The sequence below is a fragment of the Emydura macquarii genome, unplaced genomic scaffold (genome assembly GCF_026122565.2).
Source record: "Emydura macquarii macquarii isolate MOO-44397 ecotype Brisbane River unplaced genomic scaffold, CSIRO-AGI_Emac_v2 contig_554, whole genome shotgun sequence".
Classification (NCBI taxonomy): domain Eukaryota; kingdom Metazoa; phylum Chordata; order Testudines; family Chelidae; genus Emydura; species Emydura macquarii.
In genome coordinates this window covers 2,917,512-2,943,289 of record NW_027130691.1, presented here as the reverse complement: position 1 = coordinate 2,943,289, position 25,778 = coordinate 2,917,512, and the positions used below count along the sequence as shown (strand labels likewise).

The 25,778-nt window shown below is 63.5% G+C and overlaps 1 protein-coding gene across 1 annotated transcript; it reads right to left on the bottom strand.

Annotated features, from left to right (window-relative positions):
* Window positions 1-867: 867 nt before the first annotated feature.
* TRPV4 (transient receptor potential cation channel subfamily V member 4) lies at window positions 868-22,464 on the bottom strand. The gene is made up of 15 exons (XM_067539448.1): window positions 22,085-22,464; window positions 16,583-16,755; window positions 15,826-15,978; window positions 15,458-15,598; window positions 13,371-13,669; window positions 11,407-11,586; window positions 10,650-10,808; window positions 9,947-10,039; window positions 9,303-9,376; window positions 8,449-8,614; window positions 7,296-7,362; window positions 6,311-6,627; window positions 5,250-5,377; window positions 3,910-4,031; window positions 868-3,548 (listed from the first exon to the last, which is right to left on the bottom strand). The coding sequence occupies exons 1-15, from the start codon at window positions 22,462-22,464 to the stop codon at window positions 3,391-3,393; spliced, it is 2,610 nt and encodes an 869-aa protein (XP_067395549.1). The 3' UTR covers window positions 868-3,390.
* Between the last annotated feature and the right edge of the window lie 3,314 nt (window positions 22,465-25,778).

Below are 25,778 nucleotides of genomic sequence, written 5' to 3'. Positions count from 1 at the left end.
CCTTTTTGTAGTGGGTTCCCAAAACTGGACACAATACTCCAAATGCACAATTCCCCCCCCCCCCCCCCGGCCCATCTTCTCCAATTCATTTCCTGAGGAAAAACACTGACAATGTTGACAATACTCAGTCCTGCAGCAGTGCTGGGAGCTGGAGTAGCTGACCTGTCGAGGTCCCTCTCAATCCTGCATTTCTGGGGCTATGATTTTTTTTGACACCAAACCTTTTTTTTTTCTTTTTATTCGAGGGCCATTTTTCGACACACATCTTTTCATTTGCAACGTTTCAACCCGTTCTAATCCCAGCCCTGAGACTGGCCAGGAAAGTGCCTCGTTCCAGAGGAGGAAAGCCTCAGCAGGAGTGGGGTAATCCCGTCCTTTGCCACCCGCCAGAACTGTTGGCTCGTGGCCATGGGGCGCTGACGCACACTGTGCCAGGAGCCTGACACAATCCTACTTCAGCTTCCATAGGAAGGTGCGGCCCGTGCAGACGACAGGTCCCAGCATGCACGGCTCCAACGTCAGGCTACCTGCATCAAGAGGGTGCACTGCTGCCTGCTGTTCTGTACGTAAGATGAGGAGCCACGGGCCAACAGCGTGGAATTTGCCACTCGTGGATTGGCGTGTTCGGCTAAGCGAAGGGATGCTTGGCCTGTTAGCCATCACCTCCCATTCACTGCTGATAATCAACCGACACGCTCACCCGGCCCCGGACTGGAACCGGAGCTGGCCGGCTTGGAGATGGCATCTCTTGGGCATTGCCCCTTAGCCATTCAGCATATTTGTGGCAGCTCTCACCCTGGCGCCTAGGATACATACACGCTCGCCCTCTCAGAGCTGGACCAGCAAATAAAGCCAGGAGGCAGCGGGTGTGGTTCGGTTTTTATTACTAAATAAATAGTTGTATAAATCTTGTGCAAAAAGGTATATGGTTCACTGGCCTTTGGGGCGTGTAACAGATAATGCTCACGTCTCTCCTGCTGTTCCCAGGCTACGGTACAGTCGCCTCCCGGTAGCAAGAGAGTTTAGCAGCTGCTTTATTGCTCCGTGGTTCCTGTAGGTGGGTCTCTCTTCCGGTGTCCCCACTACCAGTGGGAAAGTCAGCGGCTGAATACTGGCGCTTCTGCTCTCCTAGCTGAACTATCAAGACTGGTCCTGGTGGCTGCTGTATCACTTGACTCACCTCCCCCTCCGTAAGACTGGAAACACGGCTGGCGCTTTCCTGGAGAATGAGGTCTCAAGAGGAGCCCGTTCCGAGCCATTTCCAACTGGCCTGGACAAATCCCTGAGGAATAGACTGCCTGGCGCAGTCCTGCATTGGCTGTGAAAAGGAAGGGGGCTGACAGGCCTTCTCCATCACTGACACCTATGGTTTACAAGCTGGGCTTTGGAACCGGATGGCACATGCCACAGTTGGGTAGACGGGAACCCAAACTCCAGCTGCCTGAGTCTGTAGTAAAGCTGGGCAACGACTGGCAAATGGGAGCTGCAAATATTCGTTTGAGTAAACATCAGGATAGTGCTTTGACTATAACCACGGTGCCAGGTTTACTCCGCAGGAACATTCCCACAAGTGACGTTTTGTTCCCAAAGGGTCACACCTGTTTGTGCATAGATGAATTTGCACGGGCCTTCACACCCTGAATAGTCAAGGACCAACCTGCCAGATGTCTGGGGGCATGGGAACCAGCTGGCCAGAGAGCAGACGCCCTGTGACAAGGGACCAGTCACAGCGTGACTGACGAAGAGCCGGTACCTGACACAAGGGGCTCAGTGAAAAGCCAGCGAGCAGCTCGGAGGCTGAAAGAGGTTGGCAGGGGCCAGAGCTCAGAGAATTGCAAACAAAGTCATAAAACCTACCTCCAGTGGCGCTAATTTGCCTGCTCTTCACCCAGCTTTGGTCTAGAGGCCTCAGCCCCTGGGAGAGGAAAGGCGCTTGGGCGGAGACGCAGCAGCTGGTATCACTGCCCCAGCGCACACCTTCCCAGCCATCCCTGGGGGCCCGTTCTCAGAGCAGGACTCAGTGACGGAGGAGACCGTGGCCAGCTGGGCCTAGTGGCGCTAACAGAGAGGATGCCCTGCTGCATCTGCCCCAGCCCTGCGGGTAACAGCAGCAATCCCACCGCCCACAGCCCTGCACCACGAAGGGTGCAGCTCTGTCCCACCCACTGCAGATCCGGGGTGGGCAGGGAACGGGCACTGGAAACGGTCCCTGATTAACACAGGGTGCAGGGAGCCGGCCGCAAGGCACCCGTGGCACAGTGCAGGGTGAAGGAGGAGCTGATTGGCTACGTTTCTGCCGGAAGCAGCGACTATACCCTGTCCCGGCCTTCTCTTCAGAGAGCCACGTTATGCAGGGAGGGACGGGGAGCCCCATTGCCCAGGACATTGGAAACAGGCTGACTGACAGCCTGGCGAACACACCACAGGGAACCTGCCTGCACTGGGCAGGCTGGCTTCTTCGGTGGGGGATTCCTAGCCTCTCCCCCCGCTTGGGGAGGGCACAGACTGGTTCCAAGGCTGTGGGTCTTACCCAGGCTGGATCTCCAGCCCCTCTCAAGGGCCACCTAGGAAAGGGCTGTAGCCTAGGCACTAGCAGGACATGCCGCCGGGCACCCGCTGGGCAGGGCAGAGGCTTGGCTTTGCAGGGGCACCCAGGGGGTCGGGTCTACTGGCACGGGTGTTGGCAGAGAGCAGAGGTTAGGCTTGAACGCTGACTCCTGGAAGAAGGAAGCGCAGACAGATTTCCTGGCCCCCTTGCCCACCCAGCCCTGCCCTGCAGGCCCACGGCTCCCGCGAGGGCAGGGAAGCATCCGACGGCTGGGGGAGCTGGCGGTTCGCCCGTCCCTGGGGCTCGGCGTGGAGCTCCTCGTGCATTGGTGGCACTTACTAGACACGCGTGTCCGTGCCCCAGCAGGAGGCAGTTCCCAGAGCTGCTGGAAACCTGGTGCCAAGGGCGTGTGCAGGCCTGGCACGCCCACGGACACGCTCTTTCCCACGGCAGGGTGCCACCGTTAAGCCTGGGCTGCTCCTTGGCCAAAACCCGTTAACTCCAGAGACGACACGAGCCCGCCGAGGCGCCAGGGGCCAGCTGTGGCGCCGCTCGGTGCCGGGGAGCTGGTGTGCCCGCCCGGCTCTGCTCTCCGCACCGCTCGGGTTCAAGGGGCTCTGCTGGCGCTCGGAACGAGTCCAAGTCCTAGTTCCGGGGCCCTGCCAGACTGGCGCTTTCAGGGCCCGGCTGGGGGAGGCGACTTCAGAAGCTCCCTGGCTGGTCGGTTCCGGTCTGCCTGCGTTGTGCCCGTCAGCTCGGTGCCCGGGGTCTGGGCCCGGTGGGCGGCAGAGGCGAGGCAGAGGCGGGGGTTGGCTTCTCCTCGTTTCGCGCCTGACCCGGGGTTAAATGTGGGAGTCCTCCTTCCGCCAGCTGGAGGGATGCCCTGGCCGCCGGTCATGCACCTCGGCCGTCCCCCTGCTCTCCAGCGGCACCACCACCTCGTCCGGCGGCGAGCTCTTGTTCAGTTCCACCACGCGGGGCACCACGGTCGACCAGCGATCTGCCGGGCGGGGAAGGGAGAGCCCGGTTAGCGGGAGCCACCCAGCTCCTCGCTGGCAGGACAGTGACGCGCCCCCCGCCCTGCCCTGTGGGCTTGTCCCCTCCCAGCACGCAGCCCCCATCTCTCCCCTTACGCCAGCTTCCCCTGCGCCCCCTGCCCTTGGCACAGGGCTCCTTGGTCACGGATCCCACGGATCTCGCATGGGGAAGCTCCTGGGAGCTTTGCCCTTGGCTTCTTATAACTCTGCAAGGCACCGTGCGCCCCCAGAGACAACGGGTGCACCCCCCGCCTCCCCCCGGAGCACAGATCCATCCCACACAGCAATGCCCCGGGCCCATGGTCCCCCGGCCCCCTCGCTCACCTCTGCGCAGCCGGCCCACCGTCTGGGAGAACCCGTAATACTGGTAGGTGTCGTTTTTGCCTGGATCCTCATTGATGATGCCCAGATTCTGGTTCCAGTGAGACCAATTCACCTCATCGACCCTGCGGGGGAAGGAAGGCACGCCTGGGCAATGGCAGGGAAGGGAATCGGGGCGACGGGCCCGGGATCCCACCCAGCCCCCTGCGGTGGGAATTCCCCCGGCTTCCGTCCTGCCCCGTTTAAGCTTTTCAGCTGGCCCCTCACCGTGGTATCTGGGCCCCTGGCCTGTGGGGCTGTCCCAGGGTAGGTGCATGGCCCATGCAATGGCCTGCAGGAGACTCAGTCGTTGTATTTCCCTCTCCCGGGCCTGAGCGTCCCTCCCCGAGTTGCTGCTGGCCCCTGCCATGGGAGAGGCAGCAGGGAAGGCTGGGGTGCCCCCAGGACTAGGAACCCCTTGTGCCAGCTGCCACGCTCCCCAGGGATCTCGGCAGCGCCCGTGAACACTGGGTGAGATGCCGCTGCCAGGGAGCTGGCTGCATGAGAGTCCCCAGCCCCGGCAGAGACCGGTCACAACTCGTTTAGCACCCGCCTGGCTCCACGCCTCTTCCCGAGGCAGCCCTCTGCCCCCCGATTCACCCAGACCGCCCCGGCCCAGACTGTCTGCGATGTGCTTCCCCCGCCGCACGGCGGGGCGGGGCAGGCTGGGGGCGCCTGTCCCGTGAAGCAAGTCAGGGCAGTGCCTCTGGCACAGCAGCTCCCCAGCGCTGGCCTAGTCGGGCCGTGGGTTTTGCTGCCGACACGCGTCCTCTCTGCAGATCCCCCAGCCGGAGCTCTGCCCACTCCGCCCCGTGCACGGAGACGAGCCCCGGCACGCGCAGCCGAGCCGCGGCGTTGCTATACCGGCCCTGGAAAGACACCCGCTATTCAGCCCCGCTCAGGATGATGGGGCCAGGTCTGCCCAGTTCCAGGTTAGTACAAACTACGGGGCTCTGATGAGGCCCAGTCAGAGACGCCACGAAACACGGTCCTAGCCACTAGCCCCGGCTGTGTGCCCAGCCTGCCCGGCGCCTTCGTTAAGATGCAAACGAATTCCTCTGCAGACTTATCAGGGCAGCCACGGGCACCCCTCCGCTCGCAGCAAGTCTGGAGTCAGGCTGTGGTGGGGGCCGGCCGGGGCGCCTCAGGATCGAGGGTAACGAGCTCGGTTTCCTCACGGCTCTCATCGGGACGGGCCCAAGGCTGCGGTGGCTCTGGGCTTCCCGCGGGGCTTGGGTCTGAGCTCAGCTCGAAGGGCTTGTAGTCTTCTGAGCTACTGGCCACTTTCTTCCCCCTCCGCTTACCTGAAACACCATCTCCGGTCCGGCGTCCCATCGATGCCCTTCCCCACGGTGACCATCTCCCCGGAGCGGAAGGCTTTCCTCAGGAACACCGGGAAGGACCGCTCGATGTCCAGGATGGTGGTGGCCCACTGCGCAGGGAGGAGCGGGACGGCCCGTCAGCCAGGCTGGAGCCCGAGGGGCTGGGAGCAGGGGGCGTTCCCAAGCACCGAGGGGAGGTGGGCATCGGACCCCCTGGCCTCCAACGGGAGCTGGGCTCCAGACTCCCCGGGGACTGTGGAGAATCCCCCCGCAGTGCCACACGCCCTCCTGGATGCCCTCAGGCTGGGATCTTGCTGGGGCCAAGGCCAGCCACGCGCTCCAGGGAGAGTCCCTGGGATGGGGGGGCGGGGAGGGGGGGTCGCTCGGCTCCACAGCTTCGCAGCCCTGTTTCTGCTCCTTCCGGGGCACCTGAGCTCCCTGCCGGGGCTCGGAAAATAACACCACGCTCCGCACAGCCAGGCTGTCCCTGCGCCTTTGGATGGCTCCCTGGGAGAGCGGGCACAGGCCAGTGCTGGCCCCGGTACCCTCGTGCGACACCCCAGGCAGCCAAGGGAAGGTGCCTGTGGTCTGGGGGCAGGGGTTGACCCTCCTTTCCACATTAGGCCCCATCGTTGCAGACGCTCCAATCTCAAGTGCAACGAGCAGGAGAACATAGGCCCCAGGCCACTCTCCTGCCCTGGCCCAGGGAGCGGTCGTGGGCCAGATGGGACCCAACGGGTCATTTCCATGTCCAGTCCCTGAGCAGGGGAAGGGGACATGGTGATAAAAACGCCGGAGCCCTTTCTACACCACGGCTTCCCCTCCTGCTACCCCCGGGAGGTGCCTGCTGGGAACGAAGGGGCTGCCACAGCCTAGGGCAGGCCGTAACCCTCGCGTCCGGGGTGATGACGCCGGCGTTCTCAGCCGGGCACGCTAAGGGATGGGCCATCACCGGCCTGGCCAGCATGGAGCAGTGCAGCACCTAACGTGGCTTCGGAGCCCTCTCCGCCCCCGGCACTCGGCCTGGCCTGGCCACGCGTTACCTGCAGCTTCCATATGTGCTTGCTCTCCTTGGAGACCTGCCCCACCGTCTCCCCCATCAGCGCGATGAGCATGTTGAGGAGCAGCACGAAGGTGAGGATGATGTAGGTGACCAGCAGGATGACGAAGACGCCGGGGTACTTGGCGCTGTCGATCATCTCCAGGTCGCCCATGCCGATGGTGAGCTTGAAGAGATCCAGCAGGAAGGTGCTGAAGGTCTTGTGGTCCCGGCAGGACGGGTAGGTGGGCACCGTGCAGTTGGACCTGTCTTTGTTGCAAGCCTCAGCACTGGTGCAGGGGTTCAGGAGCGAGACCAGAGCTGGGTCAGGGAGAAGGGGGCGGATACGGGTCAGATCCTGGCAGGCCCCGGCCCGGGGCTTAGCTGGGAAAACTCACCAAGGCAAGGCAAGGCGCCGGTCGGTGATGCCGCCTCTCTGGGTGACTCGCTAGGCTGACAAATGGGGCAAATCTGGGCACCACACTCCGCCCCCATCCCCTGCCCCACAGGAGAGCTGCCCCCCTCTCCCAATGGAAGAGCGAAGGCGCCGAGAGCCCAGGGTCAGAGCGTGATGGGGCCGCTCCTGGGCTGCCCCGCACAGGTCCCTCACGCGTGCCAGGGGGCTCAAATGAAGGGAAACACCTGGCCGGGCCCTGACCCATGGCGCACACGCGCCACGCAGGGCTGACGCCTCTGTCCATTGGCACACGAGCCATTTCCCCGCAAGTCCCGTTCCAGGGGAGCTGAGCAATAAACCCCGGCTGAGATTCCTCGGTCGATTCGCCCTCACGCCCAGGGGAACGCAGCCTGTTGTCTAGCCAGCCCCCGCCTGGGCGGGTTGCCTAGGGCGAGTACCAGTACGCGGGGTTTTCTCTTTAACGAGGGCCGCCGTTTTCCACTTGGGCTGAGTGTTATTATAGGGGGCCCATCCGGCTCCCTGCTGCCCTCCCCGTTCCAGGCACTGAACTAGCCGCCCCGCCGCAGTGCACCTGAAGCGTAGCCGATCATGAAGAGCACGTAGACCAGGAGGAACCGGAAGAGGTCTTTGAAGAGGATCTGAAAAAACCCAGAGGCCGAGCTAAGCCGGGCTGGGAGCAGAGGCAGCCCCGTATGTGCCTGTACAGCCCCGTAGCCGGCAGGATCCACAGCTCCTCACGTCACTGAAATGCAGCTGTGTCTGGGGTGGGCTGTGCATCCTGTGACTGGGTGACGTCCAGCTGCAGGCTTCTGCTCCGCCTACGCAGACCGTCGGCCAACGCCCCGGGGCAGTCCATTTACCTTTGCTCGTCCCACCCCCCTACGGACCCAGCCGCAACCATGATTTACCGTCTCAGTGTCTTCTCAGTTCTCTGCCGAGGCGAGAAGAGACCTCTCTGCCCAGACAGCCATTCCGCTTCCCCCGGCCTCCCTCGCTCTGCCCTGCACTTCCTCCCTGCGCCGCCTTATACCGCCTGCGTTAACGCGCCAAGCTGCTCGTTAGCCTCCCCCCGGCGCATTCCATGCACTAATTAGGCCCTGTCGGGTCCACCCTGGGAGGAATTAATCGGCGTTTGAGTGACCAGAGTGCTGGCTCGGCTGCGGGTTCTCAGCACTCCGTCACGCAGCCATTTAACAGCACAGAGAGGAGCCCCAGGAACGAGGAAATGATTAGGCTGGATCAGACCGAAGGTCCCTCCGATCCAGGGGCCCGTCTCAGACAGGCCAGCACCAGAGCGCTCACAGGAAGGTATACGAGCCCTGCACAGGTAGATTGGGTTAATCTGCCCCCGGGAAGGTCTCATCCTAACTCCTAATCGCCCTGAGGCGCACCATTCTTGGCTCGCATGCAGCAGCTCAGGACGCGACGCGAAGCCGACGCCTGGATCCAGCTGTGACCGCTGGATGGTTTAGGAAGAAGAACGGAGTTTGGCCAGGACACAGAGGTTAAAGCTCTGTACGTGCCTGCAAAAGCACGCAGAGACCCCGAGGGGACCCAGGCACATCATTAGGTGTGTCACGACAGCGCCTGGAGGTCCCACGCTGCGCTGGGTGCTGCACAGATGCACGGTGAGAGACAGCCCCAGCCCCGATGAGTGCCCAGTGTAAATAGCATCACGCCCCCGCTCAGCCCCTATAAACACACAGGCCTGGTCCCTGCCTGACCTTCTGGATCATGATGCTGTAGGTCCCGGTAAGTTTCAGGCCTCGGGTGAAGTAAAGGGCGTTCATCCAGCCCAGGACCAGAGCAAAGACCATGACAGCCAGGTACGCCTCGATCCCCGCCAGGTACAGCGCCGCCGTGATGATCACCAGCACCGAGTAGATGAAGCTGGAGAAGAGCAGGAGGAGTCAGAGGCAAGATCAGAACATCAGCCTGAAATGGCCAGTTCAGCCAGGGATGGCCAGGCAAGGCAGAGGGGCTCCTGCGCTCTGCCAGTCCTGCCCCAGGGCAGTGGGATTGGCAACCATCATATGGGGGGGGCCCCCGACAGCCACCTCTGGGCTGGCGTAATGCAGCAGCCAGCGTTTGTGTGGGGATCTGGACCAAGGGCGCCTGGGGCAAAACCCCCCCCCACGGACAGCGCCCTGGGATCTTCAGTTTCCGTAGGCAGCAGGCAGGGCCTCCGACCCCCTCGGAGAAGGCCGGCCAGAGCGCATGGCAGGGACTGCCGCTGCTTTCCATCACCCAGCTGGGACCTGACCCCTCGCAGCGGGCAGACACAGCAGAGACTGGAGAAAGTTCTGCAGCCGGGGCGGGAAACCTCGTCTGTATTTCTGTGCGCACCCGCCTCCTCTCTCAAACTGGCTACCGGCGCTCGCCAGCGAGACAGCAGCTAGCGCATGCCTGGAGGCCTTTGCACTTTTGTCAGAGAAACACCATTAGCGCCAGGCCCGGCTGACATCTCCCCGAGACGAGACGGAGGAGCCTAGCATGCCGGGCGCCTGCACCAGGCATTTCCAGGGCTGCGGGTTCGAGGCTCTCTAATGGGTGAGGGGCGACGGGCCTGGCTACTTACTAGAGCAGCTGGAAGGAGCCGTCTATGAAGAACGAGTTCACCCCTGGACACTTCTTCATAAACAAATCCTTTAGCTGGGGAAGAAAGAGAAAAGGTGGAGCCGGAGCCTGGGGGGGCGAGGGGTGGGGAGCCCATTGCAGCATCCGGGGGACGAGGCCAGCTCAGTGGGTGGGACAGGCTGGGGCGCACACAGCGGGCGCATCACGAGAGGAGCTAGCGTCCCGGCAGGGTCCTTGCAGGACTGGAGGCAGGATGATCCCTGCTCCCCCCAGAGGAGGGGAGGTGACGGGAGCTGCCCAGCCGGCTGCAGGCTGGGTGCGAAGGGAGAGGCTCCACGCCCCCCACCCCCCCGCCCCACTCCTCCCCGCAGGAATGGGGCCGGCGCTCGGTTTCAGCCGAAGCATGTAAATACAAAGGCGACTCGTTCTGCATCTCACCCTTCCCCCCCTGTGCAGGGACGCGGGTGTCACAGGCTTTGTGGGTCTCAGAGCTGGGCCCCGCCCCCTGGCACGTGTGTGAGAGACGACACCCGTGCGAGTGGGGAGTGGCAGGATGGGGGACGCTTGTGTGAGGTCAGGACACACTCGTGCGAGGGCAGAGGGGGCAGGGGCACTCGTGCGAGGGGGTGAATGGTTTCCACTTACATTGGTGAAAAAAAACAAGACTCCGGTGCAGAGGGTTATGATCTCTCCGGCCAGGCGCAGGTAGTCGATGGTCGTCGTGTAGGGATACGGGGGCTGCAGGGCAGGAAAAGGACGAGCTGGTGCTGAGAACTTCACCCAGAAATCCCAGCACTATCCCCCTCCTTCCCCCCGGCCCTCCAGAGCCACGGCCCCCTAAGCTCCACATCCCCCCGCAACACCACAGCCCCCCAGTGCTGAGGCCAGTCTGCCCCGGCAGAAACCAAAGCCTCCCCCCATCCCCTGGGTGCCATGAGCCAGCTGCTGCCCAGGACACACGGATGGACGGCTGGGGCTGGCTGCTGGGCCAGGCCTCGCTAAAGCCCAAAATGAGACACGACCCCCGTTGGAGAGGCAGGACTCGGGCAGGGGCGATCTGGAGCCACGAGGAATGGCTGGGAAAGCGGGGATTTCATCACCAGCCAGAAAGCCGCTGGGGCTCCCCCGCATCCTGTCTCCACACGGCCGGCGGGGGCACCCAGCCAGGCTCTGAGGGGGTCAGACCCGGGTCGTTGCCAGGGGCAGGGGTCCTCGGTGGCCCAGTGCTCTGAGATACGGGCTGCCTCCCTGGCCCGGCCTGCTCGGGTGCTGGTGTGGGTCGTAGCTCCCATGGAGCCGGGCTACGTTAAGGGCGTTAAGGACGGGCCGGGGCGGCGAGGAGACTCACCGTGCCTTCCAGGGGCCGGTAGTAAGCGACGAGGGTGAAGATGACCATGGCGCTGAGGTAGGAGATCACGCTGATGTAGAAGGAGACGGCCCCGAACTTGCGCCACTTGTCGCGCAGCAGCTCGTTGATGGGCTCCACCGCAAGCATCTCGTGGCGGTTCTGCAAGGGGGGCAGGGCGCTGGCGGTGAGCGGAGGTCCCGGGAGCAGGGCTCCACGGGCCGCACACGCAGCGGAGCAGACGCGTGCGCCTGTGCCTGTGGCAGGCGCGTGTGACAACAGCCCTTTCGCGCTGGCACTGGTGGTCCCGGGCGAAGGGCCACGGGCGGGCAGCTCAGTCCCAGGAAATCTCTGGCAGGGAGGGAATGGGCCCAGCCCGCCTGTCCCGCCTCCCCCATTTCTCAGAGGCAGACCAGAGCCCTGCGCTGTGCGCCCCGTGCAGATGTTCACGGACGCCCCAGGAGAGCGGATGTCTCTCTGCCCAGCAGAGAACGCGAGCGGAGACGCCACACAGCTTCTGCCTTTGTCCCAGGAGCCCTGGCCCTGCCTGGCCTGGAGTCGTGTCTGTGCGTGAACCGGGCCGTGTCCCCCCCAAAATACTCCGATGGCCGAGGCGCTGGGGGCTGGATCCTGCAAAGTGCTGGGTGCCCTCGGCTCCCGGGAGACCCAGTGAGGTTTGCCCCTGTGCAGCCCGCTCCCACGGCAGGCTGCGTGCCCACCCTTTGCTGGCTCCCTCCCCGGTGCCGCCTTCAGCGCTCACCTCGATCTTGCTGTTGTACACCAGGATCTCCAGGACAGACACCTCCTCCCCACAGGTGTCCAGCGAGGACAGGTCGTAGAGCGAGGAGTACACGGGCCCATAGGCCCAGTCCTTGAACTTCCGGGAGAGGTGGCGGGCGTCCTCATCCGTGATCTCCCTGCGGATGATGTGCTGAAACATCTGTAGGGAAGCGGGGGACAGGGTCACCCACCCCGTGACGTGCAGAGCCCCCTGCTCGCTGTGCGGCGCTGAGCCGCCAGGTGCAGTGGCTTCCACTTGCTCCGGACGACATTCCCCGCAGCACGGGGCGCTGAGTCCAGGTGCCCAGCTTCGGGCCTGGTTTGCAGAGTGGCCGAGGCGCTGGATGTTTGACGGGCCGGCCCGGGGCGTCCCGAGTGGAGCAGGGAAATCTTTGGCTTGAGCAATGACCATGTGCTGGCAGCTCTGGCCCAGCCTCCCCCTCCACCCCACCCGTTTTACCAGCCCGGGTAGTGCCGCATTTCCGGAGTAACGGTTCTGCCTGACCATGTCGGGCTGGGATCCCTTATAAAGTGGCTGGGGCAGGGGAAAATGGGGGGCGCTGGGAAGTGATGTGAGACCCCACGAGGCCTGCTCTCTGGGTGGAAAGGTGCAGCGGAGACTGGCACCGCCGTACCGCCCTCTTTTCCGAGGAGGAACGTCACGCAGCGTCTGCTATGTCACAATCCCCACGTCTGTCACTGGAGACACACCCCCCTCCCTCCCCACTGCCACGCGTGACTGCAGCACGGCCCCAGCCGCTCAGCGCTGGGGGAGAAGGACACGGCGGAAGGGAAGGGAAGTGACGCAATGGAGACAGCTGAGATTAATTAACCACGCCTATTAATCGGCCCTTGCACTTGTGCCTAGGATCAGGGACCCCGTCCCCACAGAGCCCAGTTTGTCTCGTAAGGCTCTGGGGCAGCTTCTTAAACACACACAAAGTCACTGGGGTCCTGCTGCCGGCCACTAGGCAGAGGCCTCCACTAAATCACCCGTCAGACCGGGCCCAAAGAAACGAACCCGCCTCACAGCCACGCGCCCAGGCTCTGACGCGTGCGTGGTGAGCGAGCACCCAGCCCTTGCGGGAGCCGGGGGGGGGGGCCACAGGTGCCTGTCACAACAGCTGGCACGCCTCATCCGTGGACAGCCCCGGTGTGGGTGAAAGCAGACATCGCCACGCTCGCCAACGACGTCCCGCGGGAAAACGCTTGCAGAGCGAAACAGCCCCGCAGCCGGGTCCATCGCTCCACAGCGGCCCCGTCAGCCCTCGTCCGCCAGGGAAACTGGCCTTCATTTTAAGTGGTTTCTCGCCACACGGGTTAGCCCCTTATGCTTAACAATCTGTGCCCCCTTGTGTTTAGCATGTCTGGGCCGGACACACACACGCATCCTAGCTGAGATTCCCGCCGGCAGGCATCCGATTCCCACTGATACTCCAGCCGCGCTGTGCACCCAGCGCGGAAAATCTCCACCTCCTACGCCATCAGCCTCCAGCCCCGGCCTCGTCCCGGCCTGGGAGGAGCTGAAGCGCACTGGAAACGTGCGGCACCGGCATGGGTGCAGCAGCACGGACACGGGAGCAGACGGTGCTTTTTCCAGGCAACAAGAAACGCGTCACGTCTCCGGCACTTCCCATCTTCAAGGTGGCTGGAGAATTGCTGAGTGCTGAATGCACCGCCCGGGCCCCCCGTGAGCAGGATCACCAGCATGAGCCCAGTTTTAAAGAGGGGAAACTGAGGCACGGAGAGGGGAGGGGACTGGGAATTGGGGTCACCCCAGAAAGGAGCCCTGCCCGGGCACTGTACGCTAACCGGCATCTCCTGCCTGTCCAGGGGCCTGCCACTGCCGTGAGAGGGAGCTGCTGGGCAAGGAGGGGCCCTGCCCCAGGGACTGGCAAAGAAGAAGGCAGCAGAAGGCAGGGGGCGGGGATGGGGCGCCCTTACCCCGATCTTGCCGCTCTTGGCCGCCATCATGAGGGGCGAGAGGCCGTCGTTGTTGAGCAGGGCCTCCAGGTTGGTGTCGGGGAAGAGCTTGGCGCACTTGATCAGCAGCAGGTCGTACATCTTGGTGACGAACTTGGTGTTCTCCCGGGTGTTGTCGGCGATGGCCACCAGGGCATGCAGCACCGTGTTGCCCCGCGAGTCCTGGCGCCGCAGGTCGGCCTGCTTGTGCGCGTTCTCTGCCAGGTAGTGGACTATGTGCGGCTGGTTGGTGCAGGCGGCCAGGGAGAGGGGCAGCTCGCCTGGCAGGGAAGAGAGCACGGCAGGCATCAGCCCCTCACCTCCGCACCGGGCCCTGGGCCGCCGGCTAGCGGGAGCCAGGCCAGGGGCAGCCGCTCTGCTCCCCCAGGGCAGCGAGGGAAGAGCCAGCGGGGGGCGCTGAAGTGCAGGCGTGAGCTTTGGTGGAGTGACGGGGAGCGTGAGTGTGTGACGGGATCGCACACGTGTGACAGCTCGCACACCGCGACTGCGTGGGAGACTGACCCGACGGGGCGTTCCCGCACAGATCGGTGTGTACCCGCACCAGGTCCTGAGTGTGTGATGGGAGTGCACAGCTGTGCGATAACACACACACGGTCGCTGCGTGTGAGACGGTCTGTGCCGCCCGGCGGGGCGCTCCCGCGCTGATCGGCGTGTACCAGTGCCAGGGCCGCACCTGCAAACCGGAACCGCCACCGCTCACCCTGGCCATCATCCAACCGGTCGGGGAGTCGCTGACCTCTACGCGCGGCGCCCTGGGGCGAATCACATCATCCCGGAGCCTGGGCGCCAGGAGCAGCCTCGCCCACCAGCCTGCTGCTCTCACCCCCTCGCGCTCCGGTGGCCGCCGTGGGGATAAAGGCCCAGCCTGGCGTCATGTCCCTCACCTCTGGCTGCAGGGGGGCCCCTCTCCTGGTGGGGCACGGCAGGGAACCCCGGCCCAGGTGGCCCAGATCTCCCACCCGAGTCCGGTACCCCTCGGTCTCCCTCACCAGCCCTTGACGGGACATTGCTATTTACTGCTGTCACCTCCGCCCACCTGCCCCTGCCCGGTCCCGTTACAGCTTCCCGGGCAGCAGGCTGCTCCTCGGCCCATCCAGCGCCAGTCCCTGCCCCCTGCCAGAGCAGAGCCCGGAGGCAGGGGCTGCGGGACGTGCTAAAAGCAGGCCGGGGCCCATCCCCGGCTTCTCCAGCTGGATCTGGGCTCACAGGCCCAACTTGCAGTTCTGGTGGGGGCTGGACCCCCTGCACTCGGGGAGCACCCTGGCTCCCGCCCCCAGGTGGGGGGCAGGAGGGATACACAGGGCCCAACTGGGCCCTCACTCCCGCTGGTGTAAATGAGGAGTAACTCCACGAGAGCAGGATCGGGCCCACGCGCTCTGTTTCCACGCTGCCCCAGAGGACGCGCCCAGGCCGGCGGCCGGCACTGAGGGAACCAGCCCCGGGGCCTTCGTTCCCTTCAGCCGGCTGGAAGAACAGCCTGGCCGCCCCTCGAAACGAGCCGCCCTCGCCCCCCGCAGCATTTGCTTCAGACAGCTCGTGGGCAGAGCCATGGCCCCCGCCCCCCAGCACACCAAGGGGCGCAGGGCGCAGACGGGCTCAGTGCGGTCAGGGCAGGACCTGAGTCAAGAGGACGCCCTGCCTGTGAGCAGCCTTCGGGGTCCTCCCTCCCATGGGGCTGCCAGGGACAGCCAGCTTCCCCTCCCCGCCCCGCCAGGCTGCCTCATCCCTGCGCCGGGGGGCCCGCTGGGGCAGGAGTCCATTTTGGGGCGATCCGTGGGGCGCAGAGCCGGTCCAGAGCTCATCTCCCAGGCCAGCAGTCAGCAGGCAGACAGGGACGCGTCCTGGCACCCACACCCGTGACCGGGGCCGAGGGGCGGGCTGGCCTGTGGCACTGCCCAGCCCCCCATCGGGGCGTCCCCCTCACTGCAGGTGGCCTCCCCACCTGCTCTTCCAACCAGGGCATTCGGAGGCACCTCTTCCCCCCCCCCCAGGCTGCCTCCAGACTCGACCCTTCCTGTGCGCGGGGCTGGGCAGCGCCCCCCACTCACCGAAGTAGAAGTACCCTCCCTCGTCCTTGGGCTGGAAGAAGCGGCCGCGGGCCTGGGCGTGCACGTCCGCCCCCTTCTCCACCAGCAGCTCCACGTAGTGCTTGCAGCGGCGCTCGATGGCGATGTGCAGCGCTGTCTGGCCTGGAACCACACCCAGACCCGTCAGTGCCTGGCGCACCCGGGACCATGCCCACCACAGCCCTGCCAGGCGGGTGTCACACCCCTGAGCTCCCAGCGGCGAGCGTGCCAGGAGAGCAGACCGGGGGGGGGGTGAAGGCAGCTCTCCCCGGCGGCTGACCTCCCAGCAACCCAACCCTCGCTGGCCGGGCCAGGAATCCCTCCCCCATCCCCCCCAGCTCAGGCCCCACCTCGGTAGTAGACGTCTCGGAAGGGCGAGTTGATGAACTCCCGCATGTTGCCCGTCTGCTCCGCGATGCTCAGGAGCAGGGGGATGGTGTCGTTTTTGCCCCCACTCAGATTCAGTAGTGCTTTGGGCAGGCAGGTCTTCCCCGTCGAGGGCTCTGCCAGGGAAGGGAGCGGCTGTGAGGAAGGGCGCGGGATGGGCATGGAACCACCCCGGGCCCGGGAGTAGACTGGCGCTCACAGCAGACACATCCCCACCTCTGGGAGACTCCACTTCCCCCCGCTGCTGTCCCCGCCACCAGCCCGCCTGGCCCAGGAACGCCAGCGTCCAGAGGCGTCTCCAGGTCCCAGGAAGGGTCGTTGGGGGGGCCTCGAACCCGCTTTGCTGGAAAGGAGGCCAGCTCCCCAGAAGGGTGGCCGGATCTTCAGGATCACCCGCCAGCCCCAATGCACTCACACGGGCAGCGCCCGTGCAGCCAGGCTCAGGCATGCAAAGCTGGGTCCGCACAACGGAGGGTGCACACCCGTTTGCCATCACTACACGCTCCGCCTCAGTGACGGCACATGATGCGCCCTGCTCGATGGACTCTGCTGTGCCCCTCACTGGGCGCTGGGGGGCTATAGTCTGCGGCCCCCGCAGCACCACCACTGGCTCCCCCTCTTCTCCCCTGACCCGAGCTGGCATGGTTGGCTCCCCCTGCCCCCTAGGCCTCAGCGCCAGGCCAACTGCAGGACGCTGACACTGCCTGTTTCCCAGCTCACCTCGAAACTCCTCGTCGGTCAGGCGCTTCTTGTGGTTCAGCAGGAAGGGGAGGAGCCCATCCAAGCCGGCGGTTGAGCCCCGGGACACGATGTCGAAGAGGATGGGCCTGTTAAACACCTTGACGACTGGAGGTGGGTTGGGGGCCTGGGCCTTCGGGCTGTGGGTCTGCTTCCTGGAAAAGGGGCACTGGCTCTACAAACAGGCTCTACAAACAGCCGAGCCAGCAGCCAAAGCAGCAGCAGCAGGTCTTCCTGGCATCAGTGCCGGTCTGACACCTGCAGGGCAAGGAGCCAGTGCACCAGTGCACGAGCCAGACATGGCCACTGCTCCAGGTGCAAGGGTGGGGCCATCTGCTCTCCTGACCCTCGACTCCTCCTCTACCCCGCAGCACTGCAGTTAGCCAGGTGCACTAGAGGCAGCGGGATCCAACGGACAGCGTACTGGCCTGGGAGTCAAGCTCCGGCACTGACTCTCTTGGACAAGGTGCTTCCCTACTCTGTGCCTCAGTTTCCCTATCTGTTAAATGCCAGCATGGGCCGCCTGTGTAAAGTGTTTCATTTCCTATGGAAGGAAACTCCTCCACATTCAGACCTGGGAATCCAACTCAAGCTCCCCCCCATTACACCAATGATTGCATCACAGCTGGACGTTTCTACTAAACCCATCAGCAGCGCGATAGTTAAGGATGCTGCCATGTGAGCTGGTGTCATTAGGCTTCAGAATCAACACACACCATTGAGACGTAAGGGCCAATTCGCACCTCTCCTGCGGGCTGCTCCTGTTGGAGACAGACAGCACTGTACCAGCTCACATTAGAAATGAGGCCAGACATTTACTTTTTAAAAATGAAGTTAAATGAAAGCTTAAACTTTCCAGAACCTGACAGCGGCTCCAAAACAGGACTGGTTACAGGTACTGCCATGGACTGACTCAATCTGCCCCTCATATCAGGCCCTGCAGGCCTGCCCCTCACGGGGCCGTCAGCATGTGAATTTCCTAATGTCTCCCTGCTTTGGAGGCCGCTTGTCCCTCAGGGGACCCTGCATGCTGTGAGAGAGGATGGCCAACAGCTGTTTGGCAAGGATTTTGTATCCCAGAGGAGCAAGCCTGGGCCCTGGAGTATTCATTTATCGCCCAAGGACGCACATCATTTCGCATCCCTCTGCACGCAGTCCCTGTCCAGCTGAACTGTGCTGCTGTCTGCAAATCCCAAATCCTCCCCTCCCGGCCCAGGAGCTGCCCAAGAACCGCAGCCCCGAGAGGGGACTGGAAATCGTGTTGGTGAAGGAAGAGGTGACTCTGTCTGGCTTCACACACCGAACTGGCGGCCTCGAAGGGCAGCTGCAGCCCTGTCAGTCCCAGCACAGCAGAGAGACCAGGTGGGTGAGGCGACATCTGTATCAGACCAGCCTCTGGGGGCGAGAAAGCTTGTTGGTCCAATACAAGCCATTTCCTCCCCCACCCGGTCGCCGTTGGAAATCCCCTGGCAAACAAGGACTAAGTGACTATGACCCCGGACGTGACCTGAACCCACGCCTGGCTACAGGCTGCAGCCAGAGAGGTTTAGCCACACAGCTGCTGGCAACACGTGCCATAGCAGCCCACTGCCCCCGAGACCAGTCCCAGGGTGGAGAATTCACGCCTCCCGCTGGGGAGGCAGCCCAGCAGCCGGGTGATCAGTGCTCCACGCGGCCACGCAGGTGACCAGGGCTCGGTTCCTGGGCCAGGTTTCTTGCTACCTGTGAAAGCTACAGCCGCAGCAGGCGGAGAGGGGAGGGGTGATGGACGAGGTCCTTCCCCAGAGCTAGGAAGTGCAATAAGACTGCGGCGCCCCCCCTCCAGTCACATGAGGGGCCGCAGAATGCAGATCTGCTCCAGCACACGGAGCTTGCAGGAACATGTCTCTTCTTTCGAGCGCCTTCTGCCCAAGTGGCTTTGCAAACCTTCATGCCTGTAGCCCGAGGAGGCAGGGGGGCATCACTGTCCCCATTTCACAATGGGGGAGCCAGGCTCGGAGGTGTGGGGTGGGGATGACATGGGCCAACTCCCTTGCGGAAAGCTGGGGATGGATAAATGCCACTTTCCAGAGGACATGGGCCCCGCCCCTCCCCGCCCGTCCCGGCCAGTTCTGTGGACACAAGCCGGGCCTGTCTGGGCAGGTCTGTTGTCTCAGCTAATTACATCTAAACAAACTGGTTTCAGCGAAACACCAAGCCTAGCCAGAGGGGAGAGCGCAGCCTGAACGAGGCATTTTCCCTGCACGAATCAGCCCCTTACAGAACCAGCCGTCATTGACGGGGAGCGAGCCAGGCCGTTTGTGCAATAGAATGATCTCGGGGTCTGCTCTGCACGCCTGGATCAGCCCAGGGAGCGCTGCTGGCACGAGAACCCAAATAAATCGCTCCCCTCGCCCGCGAGGGCTGGCCTGGCTGCATCTAGCCGCAGAAACATGAGAGCAGCTGCACCAAGAGACACTTCCTGGTAGGTTACACGCAAACAACCCGACTGCCTGGGAAGGAACATTCAGAAGGCACGAGGGGCAGCATTAAGAGCGATGCAGGGAGGGGAAGCGTGACTAAACTTCAGGAAACCCTCCCGAACAGGGAGATCTGCCAGATTGTTACCAGTGCTTGTTATCCCACGGCACTTTACAACACATCAGCCGTGTTCCCTGCCCCAAAAAGAGCGCCCTATGGGGCAGCCCCCCAGGGAATGTGGGGAAGCATCCTCCCAAGCTCGGGAGAAGGGCCCTGGCCAGGCTGGAGGGGGCCCAGCACCCAGGTTGCAAAGCTCAGACCATCTGCAGGGGACAGCTGGGGTGTGGCGTCTGGGTCCGGTCTGCAGCCAGCCTGGGTACGCAGACGCCGCTCAGCTTTCGGAAGGTGGGGGGGGGGAGAGGGAGAGACCTCCCAGCACTATCTAAGGCAGGTGGACCAGTCACCCAGGCGCACGTCCCTAGCAACACGCCCTAGACCAATGGCCCCAAACCTCTCCCCACATACACACCAGCTGCTGTGGGACTCGGCCCCATGGCAGTCCCAGACTGTCCTGGCTGGGGGAGAGAAGCCGGAGGCAATTCGTTCTCAGCATCTGGGAGAGAGGCCTCTGCCTCTGTGCGCCGTACAGCACCATGCACAGTGAGAGCGCGCCAGTCGCCAACAGGGCCTGCTAAACCAGCCGGGCGCTTCTCTGCCCCTCTGCCCCCACCACCACCGCTTTTCTGATTCATTTGTTCTCCAGCCTGTGTGATGTCCCGCAAACCTAGCCCCTTTTCACCCGAGGATCTCACACCTGAGGCTGACCAGATGTCCCCATTTTATAGAGACAGTCCTGATATTCGGGGCTTTTTCTTATATAGGCGCCTGTTACCCCCCAGTCCCGTCCCAATGTTTCACACACACACACACACACACACACCTGCAAGCGGTAGGAGCATTGTAATCCCTTTGCTACATGCAATGAGGGGACAGCGAGACCCCCGAAGCGTGGGATTTGCCCCAACCCGCAGAGGGGGGCAGAGGAGAAGACAGAGGGAAGGACACGCTGCCTCCCAGCCCCCTGCTCTGAGCCCTCCTGGGTCCCTGTCACGGCAACACCTGAGGTCGCCTGGGCGGGAAGCACAGTGGACTCTGGAGCGCGGGACCCCGCAGGGCCGGGGCTGTGGCCTGCTGTCTGAACGGCCCCAGGGCCCCGAGGTGCTGTTCGCTGGAGCCCTGGGCGTGGCGCCAGGATCTCTCCAGCCCGTGGCGTGTCCAGCTCCACGGCGCGGGGAGTTTCTCCAGGACAGACGGGTGCATTGTGCCCTGCTGCCTGCTCTGGGGCGGGCTGGACCTCCAGTCCCCAGGGGCCCTTCCTGGCCCAGCCTGGGAGGGAAGGGGCGGGGAGCGCTCCTGAAAAGCTCATTCATGCCTGAGAGAGCTCAGCCTGGCTTGCCGCTCCCGGGGAGGAGAGCCAGACAGCCCGAGACAGAGGTGAGACGGGCCAGCACAGAGCCCTCTTTCAGGAGAGCGCACGCAACAGCGGGTACCAGCACCTCCCCAGCCAGGCTGTCTGCAGCAGGCCTCCAACGCGGCTCAGCTCAGGGGACGGATCCGCCCGGCCCAGCCCCCCACTCCCGCTGGCGTCCCCTCGCCCCTAGCTCAGCGTGACCTGCCGCCGGCCTGCGCCGGGGCTCAGGGGTGGCTCAGGCCCGTGTTGGTCTCAGCACCGGGGTTCCAGCCCCCGGAAGCAGGGCTCGCCCGGTCCTCACTTCAGGAACGGCTCAGGCAGACGCGGCTGGGTGCTGGCAGCGCCCCAATGCCAGCGCTTCACGGGGCTCCGCAGCGCCGCGGGCCGCTGGAGCACCCCAGCTAGTGCTCCCGCACGGGCACTGGAACTCACCCGTCAGGGAGGAGAAATGCCCCCGGCTGGGATCGCCCCTTGGGCCTCCGGAGCTTCCCAGTCCTGCTACAACAGCCCCACCGCCTCCCAGGCGGTCTGCACAGCCCATCGCTACCTTCCCTCTGCAGCCTGCCCCTGCGGCATTTCCCAGGCCTGCTGCCCTCGCGTGGCAGAGGTTTGCTCGGGACCAGGTCGGAGGGGCCCGGCTATGGTCCAGCCCCCAGCAAGGCGCTTTTTAGGCGTCCTTGTAACCCCAGCACCCCTCTTCTTTGCAAGCGACCCTGGAAAACGTTCACCCAGACACAAGCAGGTGGCGTTCGACACAGGCGCTGCCGGGCCTGCTACGGACACGCGTCCTGTCACTGTGACCCGTGTGCACGGGTGAGACATGACCAGGGTGGCAGAAGTGCCAGTGCCCTGGGAGCAGACCGGGACTGAGCACTGGGACTGTCCTGCCTCTCCATCTCCCTCCCTCTTAGCGCATTTCTTCCTGCAGATCTGTCCGCTCGGATAAAGACCTGTCACCGCAAACCTTCCACAGAAGGTTCAGATCCGCAGCAAACGTCCCAAACACCGGCAACTAAAATGTGCATTTTTTTAAAAGTAGCATTAAAAGAAAAGAAATATGGCTACGCCGGGCAGCTGAGCCCCCAGAATAACAGAAACAGGAACATACAGATCCCTCCAGCACTTCCTGAACAGCAACAAAACACCGGGGGGAGAAAAGACTCTCAAACTCCACCATGTGTGTGGACGTTCGGTAGCGAGAAGCTGAGCTGTGAGGCTGGGAAAGGCAAAATGCCCCGGGCTGGAGCCGGCTGAGACTTTTCAACATTTCCAGTAAATTTTGCCTTTGGAAATTCCGAAATTTGAAAAAAAAAATCAATGGGAAAATTGTGGCCAACGTTGGCTCGCAAACGCCCCCGTCTTCCCGCCATTTCTGCAGCTGGTGAAACCATTGGAAATTCAAAGAACAATTCACAATTCCACCCCCCCCCCCCCAGCTCCTTTTCCCAGCTGGCTCTGCCCTGCCCCGGGCTGGCGTCTCTTGGCTGGATGCCCCCGCAGAGCCCATGATACCCCACCCGGGGACCAGGGGTGGGAGGGGGGGCCATACTTACTCCGCGATCTTCTTCCGCCGGCGCTTGTTCTCGTTGGGGTGCTGGTGGTAAGTGCCGTAATCGAAGAGCGAGTCCATGGGGGCTTTCTTGGGCCCCGGGACGACAGAGGACTCGTAGATGGTGGATTCCAGCAGGTCCACGGGGTTGGGCACGCCCTTTCTGAAGGCCCCCTGGAATTTCATCCGGAGGTTTTGCTGCTTGCTGTCCCCCGAGCCGGGGGGGACCCGGGCCGCCTCAGCAGGGGTGGGGCCGTCTTCATTCTCAAAGAGGTTGGCCAGAGACGAGAGGGGGAAAGCGTCGTTCTGGGAGGAGGCCTCTTCGCCGGGCGCCTCGCCGACCTCCCCGACGCGGAGCCGGGGGGATTCTCCGGAGTTCGCCATGCCCCCGGCGTGTCTGGAAGAGAAGTGGCAGGAGAGGGCATGAGACGTGACAAGGGGGACCGTGTGTGTGCGGAGGCGCGCGCGTACGGGGGAGAGAGACGCCACATGCAACAAAGCCTCCCAGCCGGAGACGGCATCAACGCTAGAGATGCACAAAACCCAGCCAGCGCCCTCCTCCACCCCTGCTCAGCTCAGCCCTCTGGGGGAGGGGCAGGAATCCCAGGCCCCCCAGCTGTGGGGCAGAGGTTGGGCCCAAGAGCCAGAGCACCACGAAGAGCAGCAGCCCAGTGGGGGAGTCGCCGCCTGCGGCGGAAGGAAAGGAAGGGGCAAGGCCGGCCGCCCGGCCAGCACGCTAGGGGGTAACATCAGGAGCGGTCTCCTGGAGATCACGGGGAGGGGGGTGGATCAACTCAACTCAACCCCTCCTGAAAGAGAACAGCCCGGCAGACAGGGTGAGCAGCACGCCCGGCAGGTCGCAGGGCCCCAGCGCCCGTCACACCCTTCGCTTGCTGGGATCTTGGGACGGCTTCCTGGGGCTCGCCGGCAGGAGGGATCGTTCCTAGCCAGGTCCCTGTTCCCACCCCTCGTCCCTCGTCCGGGGGACTCCCTGCACCCTGCTTGATTCCCTCCGTGCGCACGGAGATCACCGGCTGCCCGCATCCAGTAAACGTGCTTCCCCCCCACTGGGAGCCAGGGCCCCGGGACGCAGAGTCAGATGGGCACTGCGCCTGCCAGGTCCCCTCATGTCTGCAGATCCTCCGGCAGATCCAGCCGGCTTCGTGTTTCAAAGAACTGCTGTAATGACAGAGGGGGAGCCCAGCCGCAGGCCCTGCCTTTCCCAGATGTGGTTTTCTGGGGCACAGCCCAGCATGGGAGAGAACAAGCTCTTCTTTCTCCAGCCCTATAAATACTGACCGGCCACCCAAAAAACGCCCTCAAATCAATGCCAAGGGCCTGGCTAAAAGCAACACAGGTCAGCCGGGGAGAGGCAGAAGTTGCCGCCCTGGCACTGGGCTGGCACTGGGCTGGCACACGTCCTATTTGCAGGACCGCACAGCGCGGGTTCAGCAGAGGCTGGGCTGCGGGTGAATGTGAATGCTAAGGGCCTGCTCCTGGTCTCCCGCTGGTTTCACACCCGTGCCGCTCCGCTGACTTCCCTGGCCACATTCCCAGTTTGCCCAGCTGTCGGCGAGGGGTGCACCAGGCCCCGATTCTCCGCCACCCTGCACCTCCTGCAGTCAGTTCCACCAGGGCCGAGGGGCGGGAGAGGCTGCCTGGCTGATGGATGGCGTGTCGCTCTCACGCCGCCCGGGTGGAAACGGTGACGCGACGGAGGGGCAGCAGGGAATCTGTTTAAATCAGAGCCCGCGACGGAGATGTGCAAGGGGATCCGCATGAGGGCTCCGCGGTGGGGCGGGGGAAGGACCTGAGTGTGGATTTCCCTGCAGCTGGAGCTCAAACCCACGTCCCTGATTTATTTTGGTGCACAGGAAAATTTGCAAAAGAAATCAGCAGCAAGTTCTAAGCCAGCGCCAGCCACGGAGCCAAGGCGTCGACGTCAGTTTCTGGGCCGTGGCTGACAGCCCCTGCGGCTCTGGGAGGACAGAAAAAGCAGCCTGGGAACCTGCCATTTTCTCCTTGGTCGCAGCCTTGTATAACCAGCCCTAATGTGGGGCTTTGCTCTCCAGGGCTCGGGCGGGAACCGTGCTGGATCACCTGCTTTTCATTACGGAGCATGTCATTACCAGCGAGCCGCACCGTCCCAGCGCCGCACGGCCGTCCTGCTGCCCTGTCTTTGGCAATGCAGCGTCTCCCCCGCTGGCCCCACTCCGGTGTCTGGAGTTATCCTGGCATGAGCCAGGCAGGTGTCCCCGGGGGCTCCCTCCCAGGCTGGGGCAGCACACGCACCCCGCATGGCCGGGGGAGGGGGTGCAGGGATGCAGAAGAAGGAAAGAGCAAAGAGAACAGAGCCGAAGCCGTTGGTCCTGCCTTCCACAGCTTCACCCACGCAGGCTCCGAGTCGCCTCTTCACTTTGAAGGCCCTGGCCAGTTACAGACCTACCGCCGCCTCCTCCAGCGCCTCTCCCGGGGTCACCCAAGCCGTTCTCCTAGCCCCCCCTTTGCAGCTCCTCCCACACCGCCCCATTCACCTCCCATGCCTCTCACCCGGAGACAGCAGCGGCCACTCTGGATTCACAAGCAGGGACACCTGAGCCAAGCCCAAAGCGCTGGGGAAGTCCCAAGAAGTTCGTCCTGGGCTGGACGGGCCAAAGCCGGGTGTGCTGAACCCGGGAGAAAGGCTCAGGGTCCCCCAGCCAGACCCAAACTGTGAGGTTTCGGCAGAGCCAAGCGCGTGGAAGAAGAGCTGATGCAGAGCAGACTCCGGAGGGTCTCAGCGCGGTCAAGCACTCGCTGGAGGACGCAGGCGCTCGGTGCTTTCCACACGTCAGTGAACGCCGCGTCCCCACACGGCAACGCCCCGGGGGGCTGGTCACAACCAGTGCCCACGGTGAGAAGCCAGAGCTCCCAGCCCCCGGGGCTGGCCTCCGACACAACTCTGCCCTACCTCCCGTCTGCACACAGAAACACCTTTGTCCCACCTTCAGATTTTGTTTCTTTTCCCGGGTTTATCACCACGGTGACTCAGCCCTCCCAGCGACGGCAGCCAGGGCCTTGACTCCTCTTCTGGGAGGTTTCCCGCTGGTGCAGCTCCAGTGGTGGTAACCACAAGTAGGGGGGCAAAGGGAGTGCTAGCGTAGCCAGGGCACAGGCAGTCACCAGTGATTAACTAGCAGATCATCTAGACCTGCTCTGAGCAGGGTCAAATATCACAGAGACGGACATGCCAATGCGTCCACGCTAGTCCACACCCCTGTCCGCACTAGTCTAGTGTAGACGCTGCCTAAAGGGAAAATCCTCAGCTTCACACAGCTCTTACCTAGCACGTCTCATCCATGGGTCTCAAAGCAAAGGAGGTCACGATCATTAGCCCTCCTTCGCCGATGGAGAAACTGAGGCAGAGAGAAGGGACGCGGCTTAGCAAAGCCGGCCAATGGCAGAACCAGGACTAAAACCCAAGTCTCCCAAGTCCCAGTCCACTGCTCTAGCCACTAGACCGCACTGCTCCTCCAGTACAAGAACACAAGATAGAGGCCAGTTCACGTCTGTCTCCTGGCTGGAAAGGCAGCAGCCAGCACAGAGTCTGTGAGGCCCTAGGAGAGGAAGGGTAAAGTTCTGCCAACAAAGCTTGCACTGCCTGGCTCCCTGCCCTGTGGCAGCACCACACAAACTTCCAGCCCGACAAATTCCACACA

Excerpts from the sequence above, each read along its gene's own strand:
- TRPV4 (XM_067539448.1), bottom strand. The coding sequence starts at position 22,464 with ATGGCGAACTCCGGAGAATCCCCCCGGCTCCGCGTCGGGGAGGTCGGC. Across the intron at positions 6,628-7,295 it reads CATGATCGGCTACGCTTCAG|CTCTGGTCTCGCTCCTGAAC; the intron begins GTGCACTGCGGC and ends TCCCTGACCCAG. Across the intron at positions 4,032-5,249 it reads GACCGGAGATGGTGTTTCAG|GGTCGATGAGGTGAATTGGT; the intron begins GTAAGCGGAGGG and ends CTTCCCCCGCAG.